Source organism: Podarcis filfolensis (genome assembly GCF_964270895.1).
Source record: "Podarcis filfolensis genome assembly, chromosome: 12".
Classification (NCBI taxonomy): Eukaryota; Metazoa; Chordata; class Lepidosauria; order Squamata; family Lacertidae; genus Podarcis; species Podarcis filfolensis.
This window is the reverse complement of record NC_139614.1, coordinates 17,010,104-17,029,131: the sequence shown is the minus strand read 5'-3', so window position 1 is coordinate 17,029,131 and position 19,028 is coordinate 17,010,104. Positions and strand designations below refer to the sequence as shown.

The window sequence follows — 19,028 nt, the reverse complement described above, 5'->3', positions numbered from 1 at the left end:
GCAGAAAGATCCATCATAACCTTAATCCAACACTAGGAGTTAGGCTCACTCCCTAGTCTATACCACTACAGCAACCATCAGAACAGCTTCTCTGGTACTGCTGTAATGTCCATGTGCGATGAGGAAACGCTGCATAAAGAGCATTTTTATTTCAAAAGGAGGAAGGAAGGGGCATTCATAAAAGTGCATGAACACGCAAAGGTAAATGGCTTCAACTAGAAAACCTGCATACTTTAGTTGCTAAGGAGAGCATGTTGGTGCTGTAAAATGGAGGGTTGAGAGTTGCCATCTGGTAAAGGACGCATCCTGCAGCCCAGACATCAGCCTTCTCGCCATATGGCTCGCTCTTCACAACTTCAGGGCTAGGCGAATAAAAGCAAAATTCAAAAAATCCATAACGGAGATAGAACAGGTCACAATATTATTTTCAGGGAAGAGGCTACTACCTGCCACACAAATGCAGCTTTAGGGAAAATACTAAACAATTCAGAGTTTGCAGAAGGTATCGTTCGCACATCAGAATGTTTATGAATGCTTACAACACAAAACGTGATAACTGCTTCTACTTACATGTTCATATCTGTCTAAACAGATGCAATCCCCCCCCCAAATCCCTATTTTTTTTAATTATCCAGATGGTATTGCAATATTAAATAAATTGGACTACGCTACAATTTCCTTACATGTGTAAAACATAGCCATGATTCACCCCACTAATCCTTCCTCTAGTCTGCCCACTTTACTACTCTCTCAGCAAATCTCTACCATGAACATAGGATTACCGTATTTTTCGCTCTATAACACGCACCCGACCATAACACGCATGTAGTTTTTAGAGGAGGAAAATCCGTAGGCATGCCACCCGTAGGCATTTCCTCCATAACACGCACAGACATTTCCCCTTACTTTCTAGGAGGAAAAAAGTGAGTGTTATGGTGCAAAAAATACGGTAAATAACTTCCAGGAGATTAATTACCCAAGTCCAAATTTACTCACTAAGAGGTCCTGCCAACCTAGCAGTTCGAAAGCACGAAGTGCAAGTAGATAAATAGGTACCGCTCCAGCGGGAAGGTAAACGGCGTTTCTGTGTGCTGCTCTGGTTGGCCAGAAGCGGCTTAGTCATGCTGGCCATGTGACCCGGAAGCTGTACGCCGGCTCCCTTGGCCAATAAAGCGAGATGAGCACCGCAACCCTAGAGTTGGTCACGACTGGACCTAATGGTCAGGGGTCCCTTTACCTTTAAGAGGTCTTTATTCCTATTTGCAGGAAATACTGCCTTAACTTCATGTAAGAGGTTGGAACTGATGATCTTCAGATGCATTCCCCTTCTGTATTTATTGCTTTCCAGCCAATATCACAAAAGCAAATCAATTATTTTTTCCTCCCCCTCCCATCTTTGGCCAAGCTAATGTAATTTAGTCAACTGAAGCCTTAAATCAGTCATTTTTTTCCACCAGCCAAACCCTTTTAAAATCAAATAATGCATGATTTATGTTCAACCCTCCTCCCTAAAATCTTTTTTATCAGAATTATTCACATAATTCACATTTCATCTACTTCACTCACCGTTTAAAAAACAGTTTGAAAATTGACAAAGTTCTCATTGATGCCTGTCATGTGCCTGTCTCACAAATTCTAAGGGTTTCCCCCCCCTCCCTTCTCCTTCTCCTCCCCCACCCATACAAAAGGTTCAGGGAAGCAAGCTAATTAAGGATGGTACTGCTATGATCTGTGCTTGGCAAACTGGAGAGATACAGCTGGCTTTGTTTTCCATAAGGAACATATGGCAATTAAGTTATATGAAATGTACCCTTACAAAAACAAGCCGAGGGGGGAGCAGGAAGCGAGCGAGAGAAGAGTAATACCTTTATTATGACCAACTAAGAAAGATATTTAACAGTGAAAAAATGTTCAGGTCTCCAAAAATTCTTCTGGAAGCTGAGCTGAGCATGGTGTCCTGAGAGGTACTGGAACAGACACACAATAATGTCAGTCCCTCCTCCCTCTGAAAAATAAAATCTAGCGTTTAACCAGTGGCATAGCACGGGTTGCCAGTGCCTTGGGCCATGCAGAGAGGGGGTGGGAGAGAAATGGATGGAGTACACATGTGCATTCAACTGCTTAAGGCAGAGGCCTTCAACTTTTTTGAGTTCATGGCTCCCTTGACCAACTACATTCTTTCTGCAGCACCCCTGTGGGGCTCAGGAGCCCAGTTATGTCACGCTTTGCCTGCAGAACTGGCAGCCTCTCACCCTTTTTTGAGCACACTCCCTTGTGGAGTGTTCCCATCAGCCTCCTTTCCTTGGGAGCTGCTGCTGCCCCGGTCTCTGAGCTGTCCCCCATCTCCGTCCCAAAGAGAGGTGCCTCCTCACACTGTCCCACAGCGGCCTGGGACTTCTGTCCATTCCCAACTGCAAGGGCTGGCAGGCTGGGCTTGCTCCAAGGCCGCTTCAGCTCCTGGCAACCAGCACCCCCTGGCCAGCCCCAGAGGCACCATTAACCTGGGCAGCTTGTAGCCAGGGCTGCTGCAACAAACATCTGTGCAAGCCTTTGGGAGGCAGAGACACGAGAGGACATCAGAGGAGGGAGGGCAGGAAACAGGGACAGAGGCCAGTGTTGTCTGCAGCACCCCTGACCATCATTCAAGGCACCTCAGTGTGCCATGGCACACTGGTTGAAAGCCACTGGCCTGAGGCATCTGCATCACTCAGGAGATTGCAGTCGCAGAGATAAGAAAAGAAGAGTCGTTCCATTGTCTGGAGAGGTCACTTCCTGGTTCACATGGAGAAGCCGTTTTCAACGCAGCCCAACAATGGAAGTGTGTGGCTGTTTTGAGGCAGCATCAGGTGTCAACATTTTGCACCCTGGGCAACCGCTCCTGTGGTGCTGCCCCCCCCCCCCACACACACACAGTACACCACTGCAGCAATAACTGAAACTTGTGAGGAAGGGATAGAAATAAAGGGAAACATGGTAGTCTTGCAGAGTGGGATCTGCATGGTGGACTGAATTTAGTAATAGAATTCTGCACTACAGTAAAATGGCTTTAGCCAAGAAGCATGTGATTAACATATGAATTAGGTGTTGGATATTTAAGTCAATTGGATTTTACAAACGCTATATTCAGGTAATTGCAATATTTGCTTTTAAGCTTTCAGCCCAGCACCTTGTATTCAAGCAGGGAGATTCCCACTTCACTAGTATTCTGGTGAAGATAGATTAGCATATCCTTTGCTAAACAAATAGTTACAGCAAGAACAAAGCCAGATTAGTTGGACATTTTTCAATTTCATTCTTTTCATTTTCTCTAAACAGACTGAGCCGTGCTCTGTGTTTTCTCTGAAAGGACTCCGCATCTGCTCCTCTTACGCAGAAATCGTATTTTTTTATTTAATAACAAATCTTCTTGAATGCTAAACTCAATCTTAAAATGAGTTTGGCAGTTGAACAAAACATTTACAGCAGCACAGAAGATAATTTAATCTTCCAAGTATTTTGTTATGGGATCCACGTTTATGAAAATGACTTGGAAATACAGAAGAATGTATATATGTAGTACAAATTACAGAAAGATAGAAAATAAGTTGATATCCTTGGAAAGCTATGTCATAATGCTATTTATAGAAGAGAATTTTTACTGATTTGTTTTCATGGAAACCATCATTCTTTAGGCTTAAGCCTTTCCAATTTTATTCTGTTAATATTTTATTACAATATTTGCATAAGTTTCATTTTAATAAGCCTGTGGAGACAGGTTTCTTCCCCCCTATATTCCTGATAAGCTAACTGATAGTATGTAACTTGTTTTCAGACTGTCTTACAAGGTGATGCTCAACGGTACAGGATTAGCTTGTGTAAATATTAGTTTTCAATGGATGATTCTTTGTGCAAAGGTCATAATAAAAGCTATTACTGTGGGGATGACATACTGATGATATTAGAGGATTTAGTAAGGCAGGGAAAGTTTTAAGGCTGAAATGGGCTAAGCCCAGATTGAACAGCCTGTGTCGAAGAGTTCAGCCTCCCAAGGAAGAGCTTCCTATCAGAAAGCATACTTCAAATGGCAAAAAACACACATCCTAGACTTGGCCCGGAGACTTCTAAAGAACCCCTCTTCTCATGTCTTCTGTTAACTCAACATGTAGTTCTGCCTCTATTTCTTTTTTTGCTGTTATTTACCTACCCGGTCCCTGAGATCATCTTCTGAGGCCCTCCTTCGTGTGCCCCCTCCTCGAGATGTCCGGAGGGTGGCAACACGAGAACGGGGCCTTCTCTGCAGTGGCTCCCCATCTATGGAATGCTTTCCCCAGGGAAGTTCGCCTGGCGCCTTCATTATACATCTTTAGGCACCAGGCAAAAACGTTCCTTTATAACCAGGCCTTTGGTTGATCTTATTGACATCCAACACCCTTTTAGAATGTGGCTTTTTGGGGGAGGGGGGATTTATTGGGTTACTGCTTTTGGTTTGATTTTATATGCTGTGGTGAACTGCCCTGAGACCTCCGGGTATAGGGCAGTGTATAAGTTTAATAACAATAATAATAATAATAATAATAATAATAATAATAATAATAATAATAATACTGCCCATCGCTCTCTGTTTTCAGAGTTTGAAACATGGCTTTCTTTTTTATCTGTGCTTCTAGGCGCAATTGTGGGCAATTTTAACTCATTATTATTTACATCAAGAGTAGCCAAAGTGGGGCTCTGCAGATGTTCTTCGACCCTCACAAGCCCCTCCCCCCCCAGCCAGCATGGATAATGGTTAGGGATAATGGGAGCAGCATCTCCAACAACATCTGGAAGGAACTACATCAGTGATGTACAATTTGCATCCATCATGATGGATCTCTCTTCTTCCCTTTGTTTTACAGAAAGAAGTGATGCCATTACTTGTGTTGATGGAAACATCTTTGTTTATCATTCCATAGCATATGCAGTAATTATACAGTTTGCTGAAAGCTTCAAATGCAAATAGTAATGAAAAGTGTCAGCTGATTTTCCAAAGGTAAAATGTATTCCTAGGAAGAGGACATAGAGCACACAAGAAAATTAAAGATTATGAAACAGATAAACAACAACAGCTCAAACAGGCTGGAACATATACAGTAGCTGCAGAGAACAATCGGAGGAAGGTTGAAAGCTTTGCTTTAAGAAATCAAAGGTTTCAACTAGATGGTGAAAGTTAAACATGGGTGGAGCAAGGTGGACATTTTTAGGGGAGGAGATCAATGAGATGGGTACCATAACAGAGAAAGTCTTGCCATGTGCAAGACTGCATTGCTCCTTGCCTGGTTTCTGATCACTGCTGGGTGTTCTGCTTTATTTAAATGTGATTATGCCAATAATAAGGGGACGCGGGTGGCGCTGTGAGTTAAACCACAGAGCCTAGGACTTGCCGATCATAAGGTCGGCGGTTTGAATCCCTGCGACGGGGTGAGCTCCCGTTGCTCGGTTCCTGCTCCTGCTCACCTAGCAGTTCAAAAGCACGTCAAAGTGCAAGCAGATAAATAGGTACCGCTCCGGCTTGAAGGTAAATGGCGTTTCCATGCGCTGCTCTGGTTCGCCAGAAGCGGCTTAGTCATGCTGGCCACATGACCCGGAAGCTGTACGCCGGCTCCCTTGGCCAATAAAGCGAGATGAGCACCATAACCCCAGAGTCGGTCACGACTGGACCTAATGGTCAGGGGTCCCTTTACCTTTACCTATGCCAATAATGCAGTGGTGGGGAAGGGGAGGAAATGGATAATTCCATGGTGCCCCAGATGTAGGAATGACTCAGGGGTCTTGGCCACCCCTGCTCCTGGAGTCTGGGCACAGAGATCCTCAAATCGCTGCCTAACAGCTAAGTGAGCAGACAGAGAAGAGAGAAAGAAAAAGCAGCGTACAACTCACAGGTGAAATGTGAGTCAAGAATCAACCCTGCTCTCCCACAAAAGGCAGAATTGAAACTGGCCAGAAGGTTCACCTCCGTTTCAGATGGGCATGTAGTTTCATTTTCAGTTCTGACCTTGCCTTCTACCCTGTATGCTTCACTCCTCTGCTGACTGAGAAGCCACACACACACAAAAGACTGATGAAGAAGTTACTCTGCATTTCTTCCTTTTGCCCTCCCACGTTTCAGGGAAAATTCCTTCCCCTCATGCCACAAGAACACTGCTGTCAATATTATCCAATATTCACTGGAAAATGTGGTTCTCTCAGATTCTTATGTTAAAAGCAACACTTGAATGCCAAGAGAGCCAATACTTGATTCGCTGCAAATTGTGCTCATTTATTTGTGTTTATGTTGCACTCTGTAAACACTCTGTTTTTGTTGCAATGTGTAAAACTATTTTATTTCACTGCCTTGGCTCAATAAATATTTCTTCTTATTGCTCGTTAAAACAGAGAACTTATAAACTGTACCTCCAGAGCCTATAAAATGCAATTATCTCACTTCTATGGGGCCATTATGTAATTTTTTTTGCAGAGTCTACCGTCTCTACACAGGAGGTCTAGACTAGCAAACAATCCCCAAACATGGGGATGAAGAAAGTTCTTTTCTTGGCCCTATAGCAAGAACAACGTCTTTTTCAAGTGGGTTTGCTTGGTCTGCAGTTGCTTTTGTCTTAACTAGTCATTCTAGCTGAGAGCCAAAGGATCACACAATTAATTCCTTACAACCAAATGCTCTTTTAGCTTGCTTTTTGGGTCATAGGGCATATTTTGGGCATCACACCTATAACGTATATGTGCTTCTAGATTACAGGGTTCAGAGTCCCAGATTGATGATTATGATGATGATTATATTTATATGCCGTCCATCTGACTGGGTTGCCCCAGGCATTCTGGGTGGCTTCCAACAAAATATTAAAACATAGGTAAAGGGACCCCTGACTGTTAAGTCCAGTTGCGGACAACTCTGGGGTTGCGCCGCTCACCTCACCTTACAGGCCGAGGGAGCCAGTGTTTTTCCACCGACAGCTTCTGGGTCATGTGGCCAGCATGACTAAACCGCTTCTGGCGAACCAGAGCAGCGCACGGAAATGCCGTTTACCTTCCCGCCGGAGTGGTACCTATTTATCTACTTGCACTCTGACGTGCTTTCGAACTTCTAGGTGAGCAGGAGCTGGGACTGAACAACGGGAGCTCACCCCATCGCGGGGATTTGAACTGCCAACCTTCCTATCAGCAAGCCCTAGGCTCTGTGGTTTAGACCACAGCGCCACCCGTGTGTGGCTTCCAACAAAATATTAAAACATAAAGACCCCCAAACATTAAAAACCTCTCTGTAGCTGCCTTCAGATTTCTTCTAAAAGTCAGGTAGATGTTTATCTCCTTGACATCTGATGGAAGGGCGTTCTACAGGGTGGGCGCCACTACTGGGAAGGCCCTCTGCCTGGTTCCCTGTAACCTCACATCTCGCAGGGAGGGAACCGCCAGAAGGCCCTCAGAGCTGGACCTCAGTGTCCGGGCTAAATGACGGGGGTAGAGACACTCCTTCAGGTATTCTGGGCTGAGGCTGGGCTATATGGCTAGGATCCCTGGGTCTGTATATAGCTGAGGGAAAGGGAAAGGGTATCGTCGTGGGCCGGACCCCTGAGAGAACAACAAATGTCGGATTAAGAATGTCTCTTTTGTCTTTTTAATTAGCGAGAATGGGGGGGGACCACTTATGCAAAGCATTCCTCTGTAAGAGGTACTGGCATGCATGTTCCCACCATTTAGTGAGCCCCTATCATGACCAAGAGAAAGCCAACTGATAGGACTGAAAGAAGTGAAGAGTCAACAGAGAGAGGCTTCTAAGGAATATAGTAAAGCAACTGGGAGCCATGGGAGCCAATCTGAGGTGAACACTTGGTCACCTGCACAGCAACAGCCTATTTAGATGACCACATTTCCACACATATTCCTAGTGGGTCCGTCACCAACAATAGCTCAAGTATTTCTCACAGTTAAGATGTCTACTGCTACAGCAAACTGACACATTCTTTGGAACAAGCTTATATAACCCGTCTGTGAAAGTTCCCAAGTGTGGAAAACCAACTTCTGGGATTAGGAAAAGCAAGACAACACTGTGCATTAGATTGTACATAACTGGGCAACTTGAATAGAGCTACAAGGAAAGTGGGAATTAGAAGAAGGTTATGCCTCAGAGAATTGAAGGTTCTAATTACTGTTAAAGTAGATACTGTAGTTAATTAGCAAAAAAAAATGAAGTGTGATAGCATGTCGAGACTGGCCTGTTTCACATGAATTTAGATATATTTAATTCCGTGCACTTTAAAATGAGATGGTGTGTCATGATATGCCTTACTCAAAAAGAATAAAGAATCCAAACATATCCTAGGAAAATTAACTGTCTGAATCAAACAGTGGCCCCCTATATAAGGGCTACATTATATTTGGGGTCACAAATTCTCTATTTTAGCAGCAAATTTACAGACCTAAAAGGCTTTTTTTTCTTACCAGGAGTAGAGAATAGTTCCAACGACTGAGGTAAGCTTGCTGTTTTCCTGTTTCTGCTTTGCAAGACCAAAGTCAGCTGGAAATAAAATAAACAAAGCAAATTTATTTTCCTTCAACAGGTTCAATTATTGATTATAGCTGGAGCAAAAAAAAAGTTCACTCATATTTGATATATTATCCCCACGACCTCATTTATGCATTATCAGGCAACACACAATAATATTTACTCATCTTCTACTCTTATCTTAGCTCTTTATGAATGACATAGAGTGGCCTGGTTTGCATGTCATGGGAAGCCCATTCATGACTTGCTGTGAATGAGCGAGAATGCCAGTGCACACGGCTCAAATTACACACACACGCCCTTTCCTTTCCCAAGCTGGAAGAAAAAAAATCTACAGTGCTGACTTAGCATTTATGTATGACTCAGCATTCACAGTTTGGCTTCTCTCCAAAGAAACCACAAGAGCTGGTTCATATGTAGCCAGCACTGTGGCGTGATTCCTCACAGATTCCTCTGATGTGCAAAACGGGCCAGTTTTTAGGCGGTAGATGGCTCAATACCAATATATAATGCTTCTAGAATTTGTCTGTCCTAATGCTCTTATGCCACCAGCCTGGAAATGAAACACAGTTTAAATAGATATCAAAATCCATTTATGAAGATTAGAACTGAACAGATGCCAAGCTCAACAACATACCAGCTATAGGCACACTTACTTAAGCAACTTTTGAATTTAATCTAAGCTTTTTTCCAGCTACTGTTCTTGGCAGCAGCTGAAAAGAAGCAATTCCCTGAAGCCCAATCCTAGGGTGCAACCTTTGAAAAGGTCACTTAAAAATATGTCAGTGGACGCTTATGTTTCAACTCTTACCTCAGGGCAAAGTATGAGTTTGCAGGTGCCAGACTCCTCTAAATTCCTGGACCCAGTAAGTGTTGGAATTTAATCAAGCCTCCTGAACCCCTGGATCCAGCAAGGGTAAAAATATAAGCCAGGCTACCTTATATTTGAATGGTTCATCACCCCAGGCTAGCTTCCTCATAAGGTCATTGCCTGGGGTGAGGAACCATTAAGTGAATGAAGGGCAAGGTGATGGACCATTAAGGAACCAAAAAAGAGGGGAAGATGTGTCAGATTGGAAATGGGTGGAGCACCTCCTCCCTCTTTTAAATAGTGAGAAGAAGGAAAGGCACAGTTTAGAGTTTTAGCATTGGCTGCGATGTGACTTAAAGCAGAAAAGGTTACAGGGTGCTAAAGGAAAGAAGTGGAAAAGCCATAGAAGCAGAGCATGATGCTTGATGTCTGTTTGAACCCAAGGCTGCATCTATGGAAGAAACAAGACCCATTGGGGGAGTTAATGCTGGAAGCCCCTCCATTATAGACTCAGGTTGTATATATGTGTAAATAAACCATATATCTGTCTCCATATACAGTGGTACCTTGGGTTAAGTACTTAATTCGTTCCGGAGGTCCGTTCTTAACCTGAAACTGTTCTTAACCTGAAGCACCACTTTAGCTAATGGGGCCTCCTGCTGCGGCCACACCGCCGGAGCACGATTTCTGTTCTCATCCTGAAGCACAGTTCTTAACCTGAGGTACTATTTCTGGGTTAGCGGAGTCTGTAACCTGAAGCGTATGTAACCTGAGGCGTATGTAACCTGAGGTACCACTGTATACAGTAGAGAGTGCAGTCCCACTTTCCCCTTTCTTTTTTTTCTCTCTTCACTTCTTCTTATGACTTTAATTAAATCCCTGATATAATCTGTGGATACAAGCTTTGATATAATCTGTGGATACAAGCTTCGCCCATTCGCGCTGCACATTGGAATTGATAACTGTTGGGGATTCCCCTTCTTTCTTTTTTTCTTTTTTCTTTTTTTCTTTCTTTTTTTTTGGACTACATTTCGGACGTTTCCCTATTTTCGATATTGGATTGGGCCGACAAGCGGCTGAAGAGAACAGAACCGTTAAGGCCCGGATGGAAGAATCCTGGTGGAGCCTTATTTTTGAAGTAGACTGAGTTCTTTTTTGGTTATAATTTTGGTTACAATTTTGGTTATAATTTAGTTGTAATAGGTTAAAGTTTGTTTGACTATAATTGGATATAATTCGGGGGGGGGACTTGCTTTATTATAAAAACACTCCCACATTCCTTAAGACAATATTTGGAACCATTTAGATATAACAGAGATATTTGGTTATTTGATTTATTTGACCATTTGATTCTATACAGTGGGTACAGTGGGTTATCCAAGGTTGTCAATCAGTGGAAATTGTTATAATTCAATATCGGGGTCACGAGATTAGAAGGATTTAAAGTGTCCAATTAATGGTATTTTATTTTTATTTATTTTTTTCTCTTCTTTTTCTCTACTCTCTCCCTCTCACGTGTATATATGTAGAGTAATTAAATTAAGTTGGGAGGTAATATTGAGTATACAACAAATATTGATACAGTGGAAGAATTCTGGGCCCCGCCTCTGGTTTTTTCTAAGGGTGTTGGGAACTGGACCCAATAAGCTGTGTAAAAGGAACTTCCTGAAGCTTACAAAAGAGGTTTGTTTCTTTGTTTCTGGAGATTCTAGGAAAAACAAAACAAAACAAAAAGACTGTGAGCCCTTTAAGGGAGAGATTTGCCTGAGTATGTCGGGGAGAGATGGGAAAAAGGGGGGAGGGACTCCAGGGGAAAGGAAGTCATCACGTCAAGAAGAAATTAAAGAAATTAAAGACCTAGACATTCTATGGTTAAAAATAAAAGAAGAATTTAAACAAAACGAATTACACATGGAAAACAAATTAGGAGAAATGCAAGAGATGATTGATAAAAAGATAGAGGGGGCAGTTGGAGAACTCTCAATTAAGATCCAAGAGTTGTCAGCTAAATCTAAAATAATTGAAGAATCTAATAAAAAAATGCAGAAAGAGATGAGAGAACAGAAAAAAGAGACAGAAAAAATAAAGGAAGAAATGAGAGAAGTAAACAAAATACAAGAAAGGATTTGGGATAATCTAGCTATGACAGAAATGCGTCAGAAACAGCTTCATTTAAAATTTAGGGGAGTAGGTGAGGAGATGAATGAAGATATAAAAGAAAAAATGACTAAAGAATTATCTAAGTGGCTGGGAATAAAAGAAGAAGATGTGGCCTTCTCTATAGAGAATGCATTTATTTTTTTTTTTTTTATAATATATTTATTAAAGTTTTCAAATAAAACATATATCAAATAAGCACTTATCGTTGTCCATTTAACATCTTTCAATTGTTACATGGGACTCCCCCACACCTCCCGCATACACTTACATCATTATTAAATTATTTTCAAGCAAATTATCATTTAACTCATCTTAATTAATAATCTTAATTTGGTTTGACATATAATTCGACTTTAAATCTATTTTAATGGTAGACAATTGTCTGCACTGGCATCCTATTCATCACTCAGCCAGATTACAATATTTTTGTAAATAAGTCTTAAATTTCCTCCAGTCTTCTTCCATCCTTTCTTCTCCCTGGTCTCGAATTCTGCCGGTCATCTCGGCTAGTTGCATATAGTCCATCAGTTGCATCTGCCATTCTTCCACAGTGGGTAGCTCCTGAGTTTTCCAATTCTTGGCAATTAATATTCTTGCTGCTGTTGTTGCGTACAAAAAGAATGTTCTGTCCTCTTTTAACACACTCTGGCCGACAATACCCAGGAGAAAGGCCTCTGCTTTCTTAGTAAAGGTGTATTTAAACACCTTTTTTAATTCATTATATATTTTCTCCCAAAAGGCCTTCACTCTAGGGCAGGTCCACCAGAGGTGAAAAAATGTTCCTTCATTTTCCTTACACTTCCAACATTTGCTATCAGACGAATGGTATATTTTAGCCAGTTTGACAGGGGTCATGTACCATCTATACATCATTTTCATCACATTTTCCTTCAACGCATTACATGCAGTGAAGTTCAGCCCAGAGGTCCACAACCTTTCCCAATCTTCAAACATAATATTATACCCAATATCCTGCGCCCATTTTATCATTGTTGATTTTACCATTTCGTCATGTGTGTTCCATTTCAGCAGCAAGTTATACATTCTTGAAAGTACCTTAGTCTTAGGTTCTAACAGTTCAGTTTCTAACTTTGACTTTTCCACTTGGAATCCTAACTTTTTGTCGTTTTTAAACACTTCTTTAATCTGAGCATAGTGTAACCAGTCTCGCACTTTGTCTCTCATCTTTTCTAAACTCTGCAATTTCCAGTTGTCACCATCCTTTTCTATTATCTCCCAATATTTTGGCCAATTGGCCTCCATATTGGCTCTTTTCCGAGCCTTAGCCTCCAGGGGTGACAGCCACCTCGGAGTTTTATTCTCCAGTAAGTCTTTATATTTTGTCCAGACATTAAAAACTGATTTTCTGACAATATGGTTCTTGAAGGCCTTATTTATCTTAGCTTTATCATACCATAAATATGCATGCCATCCAAACGCATTATTAAAACCTTCCAAATCCAAGACATCCGTATCTTCAAGAAGTAACCAATCTTTTAACCAGCAGAAAGCTGCAGCTTCATAATACAACTTTAAGTCTGGCAGGGCAAAGCCCCCTCTTTCTTTCGCATCTGTTAATATTTTAAATTTGATTCTGGGCTTTTTGCCCTGCCAGACAAATTTAGAGATATCTTTCTGCCACTTCCGGAAGCACTCTGTCTTGTCTACAATCTGCAGTGTCTGAAACAAAAATAACATTTTTGGCAATACATTCATCTTGATGGCAGCTATTCGGCCTAGCAATGAAAGTTTTAATCTTGACCAACTATCCAAGTCTCTCTTAATCTCTGACCAACATTTTTCATAATTATCTTTAAATAAACTCAGATTTTTTGCTGTTATGTTTACCCCTAGGTATTTAACTTTTTTAACCACATTTAGTTCTGTCTCTTTCTGAAGCTGTTCCAACTCAATATCTGTCATGTTTTTCCCCAGAACTTTAGTTTTTTGCTTATTTAACTTAAATCCTGCCACTCGACCAAAGTTTTGAATCAGTTGTAGTACTCTTTTCAAACTAGACTCCGGCTCCTGTAATGTCAGAACTAGGTCATCTGCAAAAGCTTTAAGTTTATATTGTTTCGCTCCGACCTGAATCCCTTCCACCAACCGGTCCCCCCTAATCATATTCAGGAGCACTTCCAGAACCGAAATAAACAGTAATGGGGAAATCGGGCAGCCTTGTCGTGTACCTTTTTCAATTTTAAACTCTTCTGTAACCACATTGTTAACTATCAGTTTAGCCTTTTGTTCTGAATATATTGCCTCAATCCCGTTCTCAAACCCCCGTCCCACTCCCATTTCTTTTAGGTTCCCCTTCATAAATTTCCAAGAAATGTTGTCAAAGGCTTTCTCCGCGTCTATAAAAATTAAAGCTGCTTTGGTGTTTATGTTTGTTTGTAAAAGTTCCAATATGTCTATAATGTTCCTTGTGTTAGTAAACATATGTCTGCCCGGGAGAAAGCCTGCCTGGTCTTTATGGATTATCTCACTTAAAACTTTCTTAAATCTTCGTGCCAAAACATCTGCAAATATTTTGTAATCCACATTTAAAAGGGAGATGGGACGGTAATTCTTAAGTTGTGTCTTTTCAGTTTCTGACTTTGGAATCAATGTGATAAATGCTTCTTTCCACGATTCAGGCGCCTTCTTCCCCTCCATTATTTCATTACTGACCTCCAACAAAGGTTGTATCAAATAATCCTTCAATGTCTTATAGTAGTTAGAGGTCAGTCCATCTGGCCCTGGTGATTTGCCCTGTTTCAGATTCAGGATGGCCTGTTCAATCTCTTGTTGTGTTATTTTGCCATTTAAAATTGTTCTGTTTTCTTCTGACAGCTTTGCTAATCCATTTCTCTCCAAAAATTGTGTAATCTCTATTTCATCTTGTGGCCCTTGAGTATATAACTTTTTAAAATACCTCTGGAAGCACTTTCTAATCTCTCCCGGGTTCTGAATGTTCCTTCCTTCAACCTCTAAGTTTGTTACTGTATTTAATCTTTGTCTCCTTTTCAACTGCCAAGCTAGCAGTTTCCCACATTTATTTGCCGATTCAAAAGTTTTTTGTTTCATTGTTTTAATCTTCCATTCTATTTCCTGATTTATCAGCTTGGAATATTGCGCCTGATAAAGTTTAATTTCTCTCAGAATCGGTTGGGACTTCGGGTTAGATCTTAACTTCTTCTCCAACTCTTTGATACTTTCCAGAATTTTATCTTTCTTTTCATTTTGCAGTCTTTTCTTTAAGGAATTCTGTTGGATCAAGAACCCTCTCATCACAGCTTTACTTGCATCCCAGATAGTTCTTTTTTCCACCGTAGTGTTCAAATTAATCTCAAAATAGTCCTTTAAGGTTTTTTGGGCCTTCTTTACAATTCTTTGATCTCTAAACAGGCCATCATTATAGAGAATGCATTTAGAATAAAGGTGAAACCGCAACAAATCAAGTCAAGGAAACTCCTTGGAGATTGTTTAGTGATCTTTAATTCAATTGAGATGAAAAATTTAATCCTGAAAACGAGCTACCAAAAAAAACTTATAATTGAAGGTAGACCTATTATTATTTACAAAGAAATACCAGTTAGGTTGTTACGTAAAAGAGAAGGGTACAGACAAGTGGTAGGTGTCCTAAAAAGAAATGACATACAATATAGATGGGAGTTCCCTGAAGGGGTCACCTTCTTCTATAAAGATAAAAAATTTAAGTTGACGGACACTCAAGAGGTGGAGAAATTTCTAAGAAGGTATGAGAAGGAGCTTGGCAAGGCCGAAATCAGGCTGGGAGACAGGGGGGAAAGTAAAGATGAGAGAAGAAGAAAGAAGGAGAGGGGAAGTGAGAAAGATGAGAAAGAAGAGGAAGAAGAAGTTGATGAGGAAGAAGCCGCGGTGGGAAAAGATGCGGCAGAAGAGGAGGAACTCTTAGGGAACAGGGGTTCCAGACTATAAGATTGGTAACCCGGTTAGAGTAAATAAAAGTTAAACATAACAGCATCGCTGAAATTTCTGTCCTGGAATGTGAATGGGCTAAATGAAAAACTTAAAAGGAATAAAATTGAGAAGGCTTTGAAAAACAAGAACTATGATGTGATCTGTTTTCAAGAGACACATGTAGCCAAAAAACATAAACATATTTTGATAAATAAAAGGTTGGGGGTGGAATTTATTAACTCAGACGTAAATAAAAAAAGAGGAGTAGTTGTTTACGTTAAGGAAAAATGGGACCCCGTATTAACTTGTAAAGACGATGAGGGAAGAATACTGGGAATACAACTTAATCATCAAGGGGAAAAAATCAATGTGGTAACAGTTTATGCCCCAAATACAAACAAAGCAGAGTTTTTTGAAAAATTGGAACAAATATTACTAGATTTGGAAAATTACAAATTAATTCTACTTGGAGACATGAACGGTGTACCAATACCAGAACTTGACAGAAGTGGAAAAAAGGGGAAATCGAATCAAGGGAAGCTCCCAAGATCATTTAGTAACCTTGAGGAAAATTTAGATTTAATAGATATATGGAGGCATAAAAACCCAATAACGAAGCAGTTCACACATTTTTCAGAACCCCACCAGAGTTGGGGTAGAATTGATCAGATTTGGGTGTCACGTGCATTATCGACAAGAATAACAAAATGTGAGATCCAGCCTAGAACCCTTTCTGATCATTGTCCAATAGTCTTGGAAATAAAACGTGAAATATCGGGAGTGTACAGGTGGAGAATGAATGAATATCTATTCGAAATTGACGAGGTGAACGAAAAGGCTAAAAGTACTCTGAAAAATTATTTTGACTTAAATCTGAATAAAGAAACCCCAATTAATATAGTTTGGGATGCGAGTAAGGCAGTGTTAAGGGGTTTTTTAATACAACAAAACAATTACAGAAGGAAACTTAGAGAACAAAAGAAAGAAGAAATTATTACCCAACTGAGAGACTGTGAGAAAAAATTAACAATAAACTCGGGAGATGAAAGGACTAAACAAATAGTTAAAGTGCTACAATCACAATATTCAGCATTACTAAACCAAGAAGTAGAATGGAGAATTAAATCCATGAAGCAAAAATACTTTGAATCAGCAAATAAAACGGGGAGATTACTGGCGTGGCAATTAAGAAAAAGGAAAAAGCAAAATGTGATTAATAGAATAAAATCGGGAGATATGATAATAAAAGATCCAGATGAAATAAAAAAAAAGTTTCTCCAATTCTATGAAAAGTTGTATGAAAAAGGAGAGGAAGATAATGTAGAAATAGGAAAATACTTGGAAGAGTATAGAGGGGAATATTTAACTGATGAAGAAAGAGCTCAATTAAACAAGAAGATTACAATGGAAGAGATTAACGAGGCTATTAAGAAGATGAAACCCGGAAAAGCACCCGGACCGGATGGACTGTCAGCAAAGTATTATAAGGTTTTAAGGGAATATCTTGCTCCGGTGCTTAGTGAAGTGATTAATGATGTTCTACAAGGAGGGAAGATTCCAGATTCATGGAGGGAGGCACACATCACATTAATACCAAAAGCGGATGCTGAAAAGATGGACGTAAGTAACTACAGGCCGATATCGTTACTTAACTGCGATTACAAAATCTTCGCAGATATTTTGGCGAACAGACTCAGGAAATACTTAACAAAATCTATTCATAAAGATCAAGCGGGATTCCTCCCTAACAGGCAATTAAAAGATAATGTTCGGCATATACTGGACATTATTGAGTATTTGGATCTTAGGACCGACATTCCTGCGGCGATGATTTTCATCGATGCCGAAAAGGCTTTCGATAATGTTTCTTGGAGGTTTTTAATACAATGTATGAAAACAGTAGGAATAGAAGGACCATTTTTGGAAGGTATTAAAGCAATATACTCAAGCCAAAGGGCCAAACTGATAATTAACAATAATCTCACTAATTCTTTTACAATTGCAAAGGGCACGAGACAGGGGTGCCCGTTGTCTCCCCTTCTATTTATTATGGTTTTGGAAATAATCGCAAATAAAATAAGGAAAACACCAAAAATAAGAGGTATAAGAATTGGAGAAAAAGAATATAAATTAAAGGCTTACGCCGATGATTTGGTATTGTCTTTAGAGGACCCAATAGAAAGTGCCAGTAATGCCCTGGAGTTATTAGAGGAATTCGGTAAATTGTCTGGGTTTAAGTTAAATAAAATAAAAACTAAGATCTTAACAAAAAATTTGGCCGAAGATGTAAAAAACCAGCTAGAACTAAAAACAGGTATTAAAGTGGTGAAAAAGGTAAAATACCTGGGAATATGGATCTCCCCGAAAAATATAAATTTAGTGGAGGATAACTACACTAAGGTCTGGAGAGAAATTAAGAAAGACTTAGATACTTGGAATAGGTTAAAATTGTCCTGGACAGGAAGGATGGCCGCGATTAAGATGAGCATTCTTCCGAGACTACTGTTTTTATTCCAGAATATCCCGGTAATTAGAGGTACGGCATGTTTTAAGAATTGGCAAAGAACTTTAGCTAAATTTATATGGCAAGGGAAAAGGGCAAGAATTAAATTCAAACTCCTCACGGATCTAAGAGAAAGAGGGGGTTTTGCAGTTCCGAACTTAAAACTTTATTATGAGGCCGCTTGTCTTTGTTGGATAAAAGAATGGGCCATTTTAAAAAACACGGATTTGTTGGATCTAGAGGGATTTGACATTAGATTCGGCTGGCATGCTTATTTGTGGCATGATAAAGGAAAGATCCATAGAGGCTTCTCTAATCATATCATTAGAGGCTCGTTATTAGAAGTTTGGAACAGGAACAAAAAGCTGATTGAAAGAGACACCCCTTGGTGGCTTTCACCAATTGATATCTTAACAATAAAAAAGTTAAATCTGGAATGTGAAAGATGGACATACGAAGATCTCCTAGTTAAATCAGAAAGAGGGTGGAAAATTAGACCGTACGAAGAGCTAAAGGATAAATTAACTGGATGGATACAATTTCACCAAATTAATGCGTTATGGTACGATCATAAAAAAATAGGAATGAGTGAAAAAAAGTCCAGGTACCAGGTGGAAATCTTAGAAAGTAATACTAAACTTTTATCCAAAATGTATAACCAACTGTTAGACTGGGATACTAAAGATGAAGAGGTGAAAGGAGTCATGGTCAAATGGGCCAGAGACCTTGGATATAATCTGGAGTTTGACAGATGGGTAAAACTTTGGAAGAAAGGTATGAAGTTCACAGCATGTGCTGCTCTCCGAGAAAACATGGAGAAAATGATGTATCGTTGGTACATCACCCCGGCAAAACTGGGGAAGATGTATAAGACCGGAGACAGCACATGCTGGAAATGTAAAACTAAAGAGGGTAATTTCTTTCACATGTGGTGGACCTGTGACGAAGTGAAAAGATTTTGGGGACAAATTTACGATGAATTAAAAAGAATACTGAAATACACCTTCCCCAAAAAACCTGAAGCGTTCCTTTTAGGTATGATCGGAGAGGAGATCAAAAATGAAGACCAAACATTCTTTCAATATGCAATGGTGGCCGCCAGGATTTTGTTAGCG

The 19,028-nt window shown here is 40.2% G+C and overlaps 1 protein-coding gene across 5 annotated transcripts in view; it reads right to left on the bottom strand.

The window, feature by feature from the left end:
• Positions 1 to 19,028, bottom strand: part of NEK10 (NIMA related kinase 10) — a 115,773-nt gene that overhangs the window by 47,214 nt on the left and 49,531 nt on the right. For all 5 annotated transcript variants that reach the window (XM_083577660.1, XM_083577662.1, XM_083577659.1 and 2 more), the window contains exons 23-24: positions 8,452 to 8,527; positions 233 to 362 (exon numbers count right to left, since the gene is read on the bottom strand). In XM_083577660.1, coding sequence (XP_083433786.1) covers positions 233 to 362; positions 8,452 to 8,527 — 206 coding nt within the window. The remainder of the gene's footprint in view (positions 1 to 232; positions 363 to 8,451; positions 8,528 to 19,028) is intronic.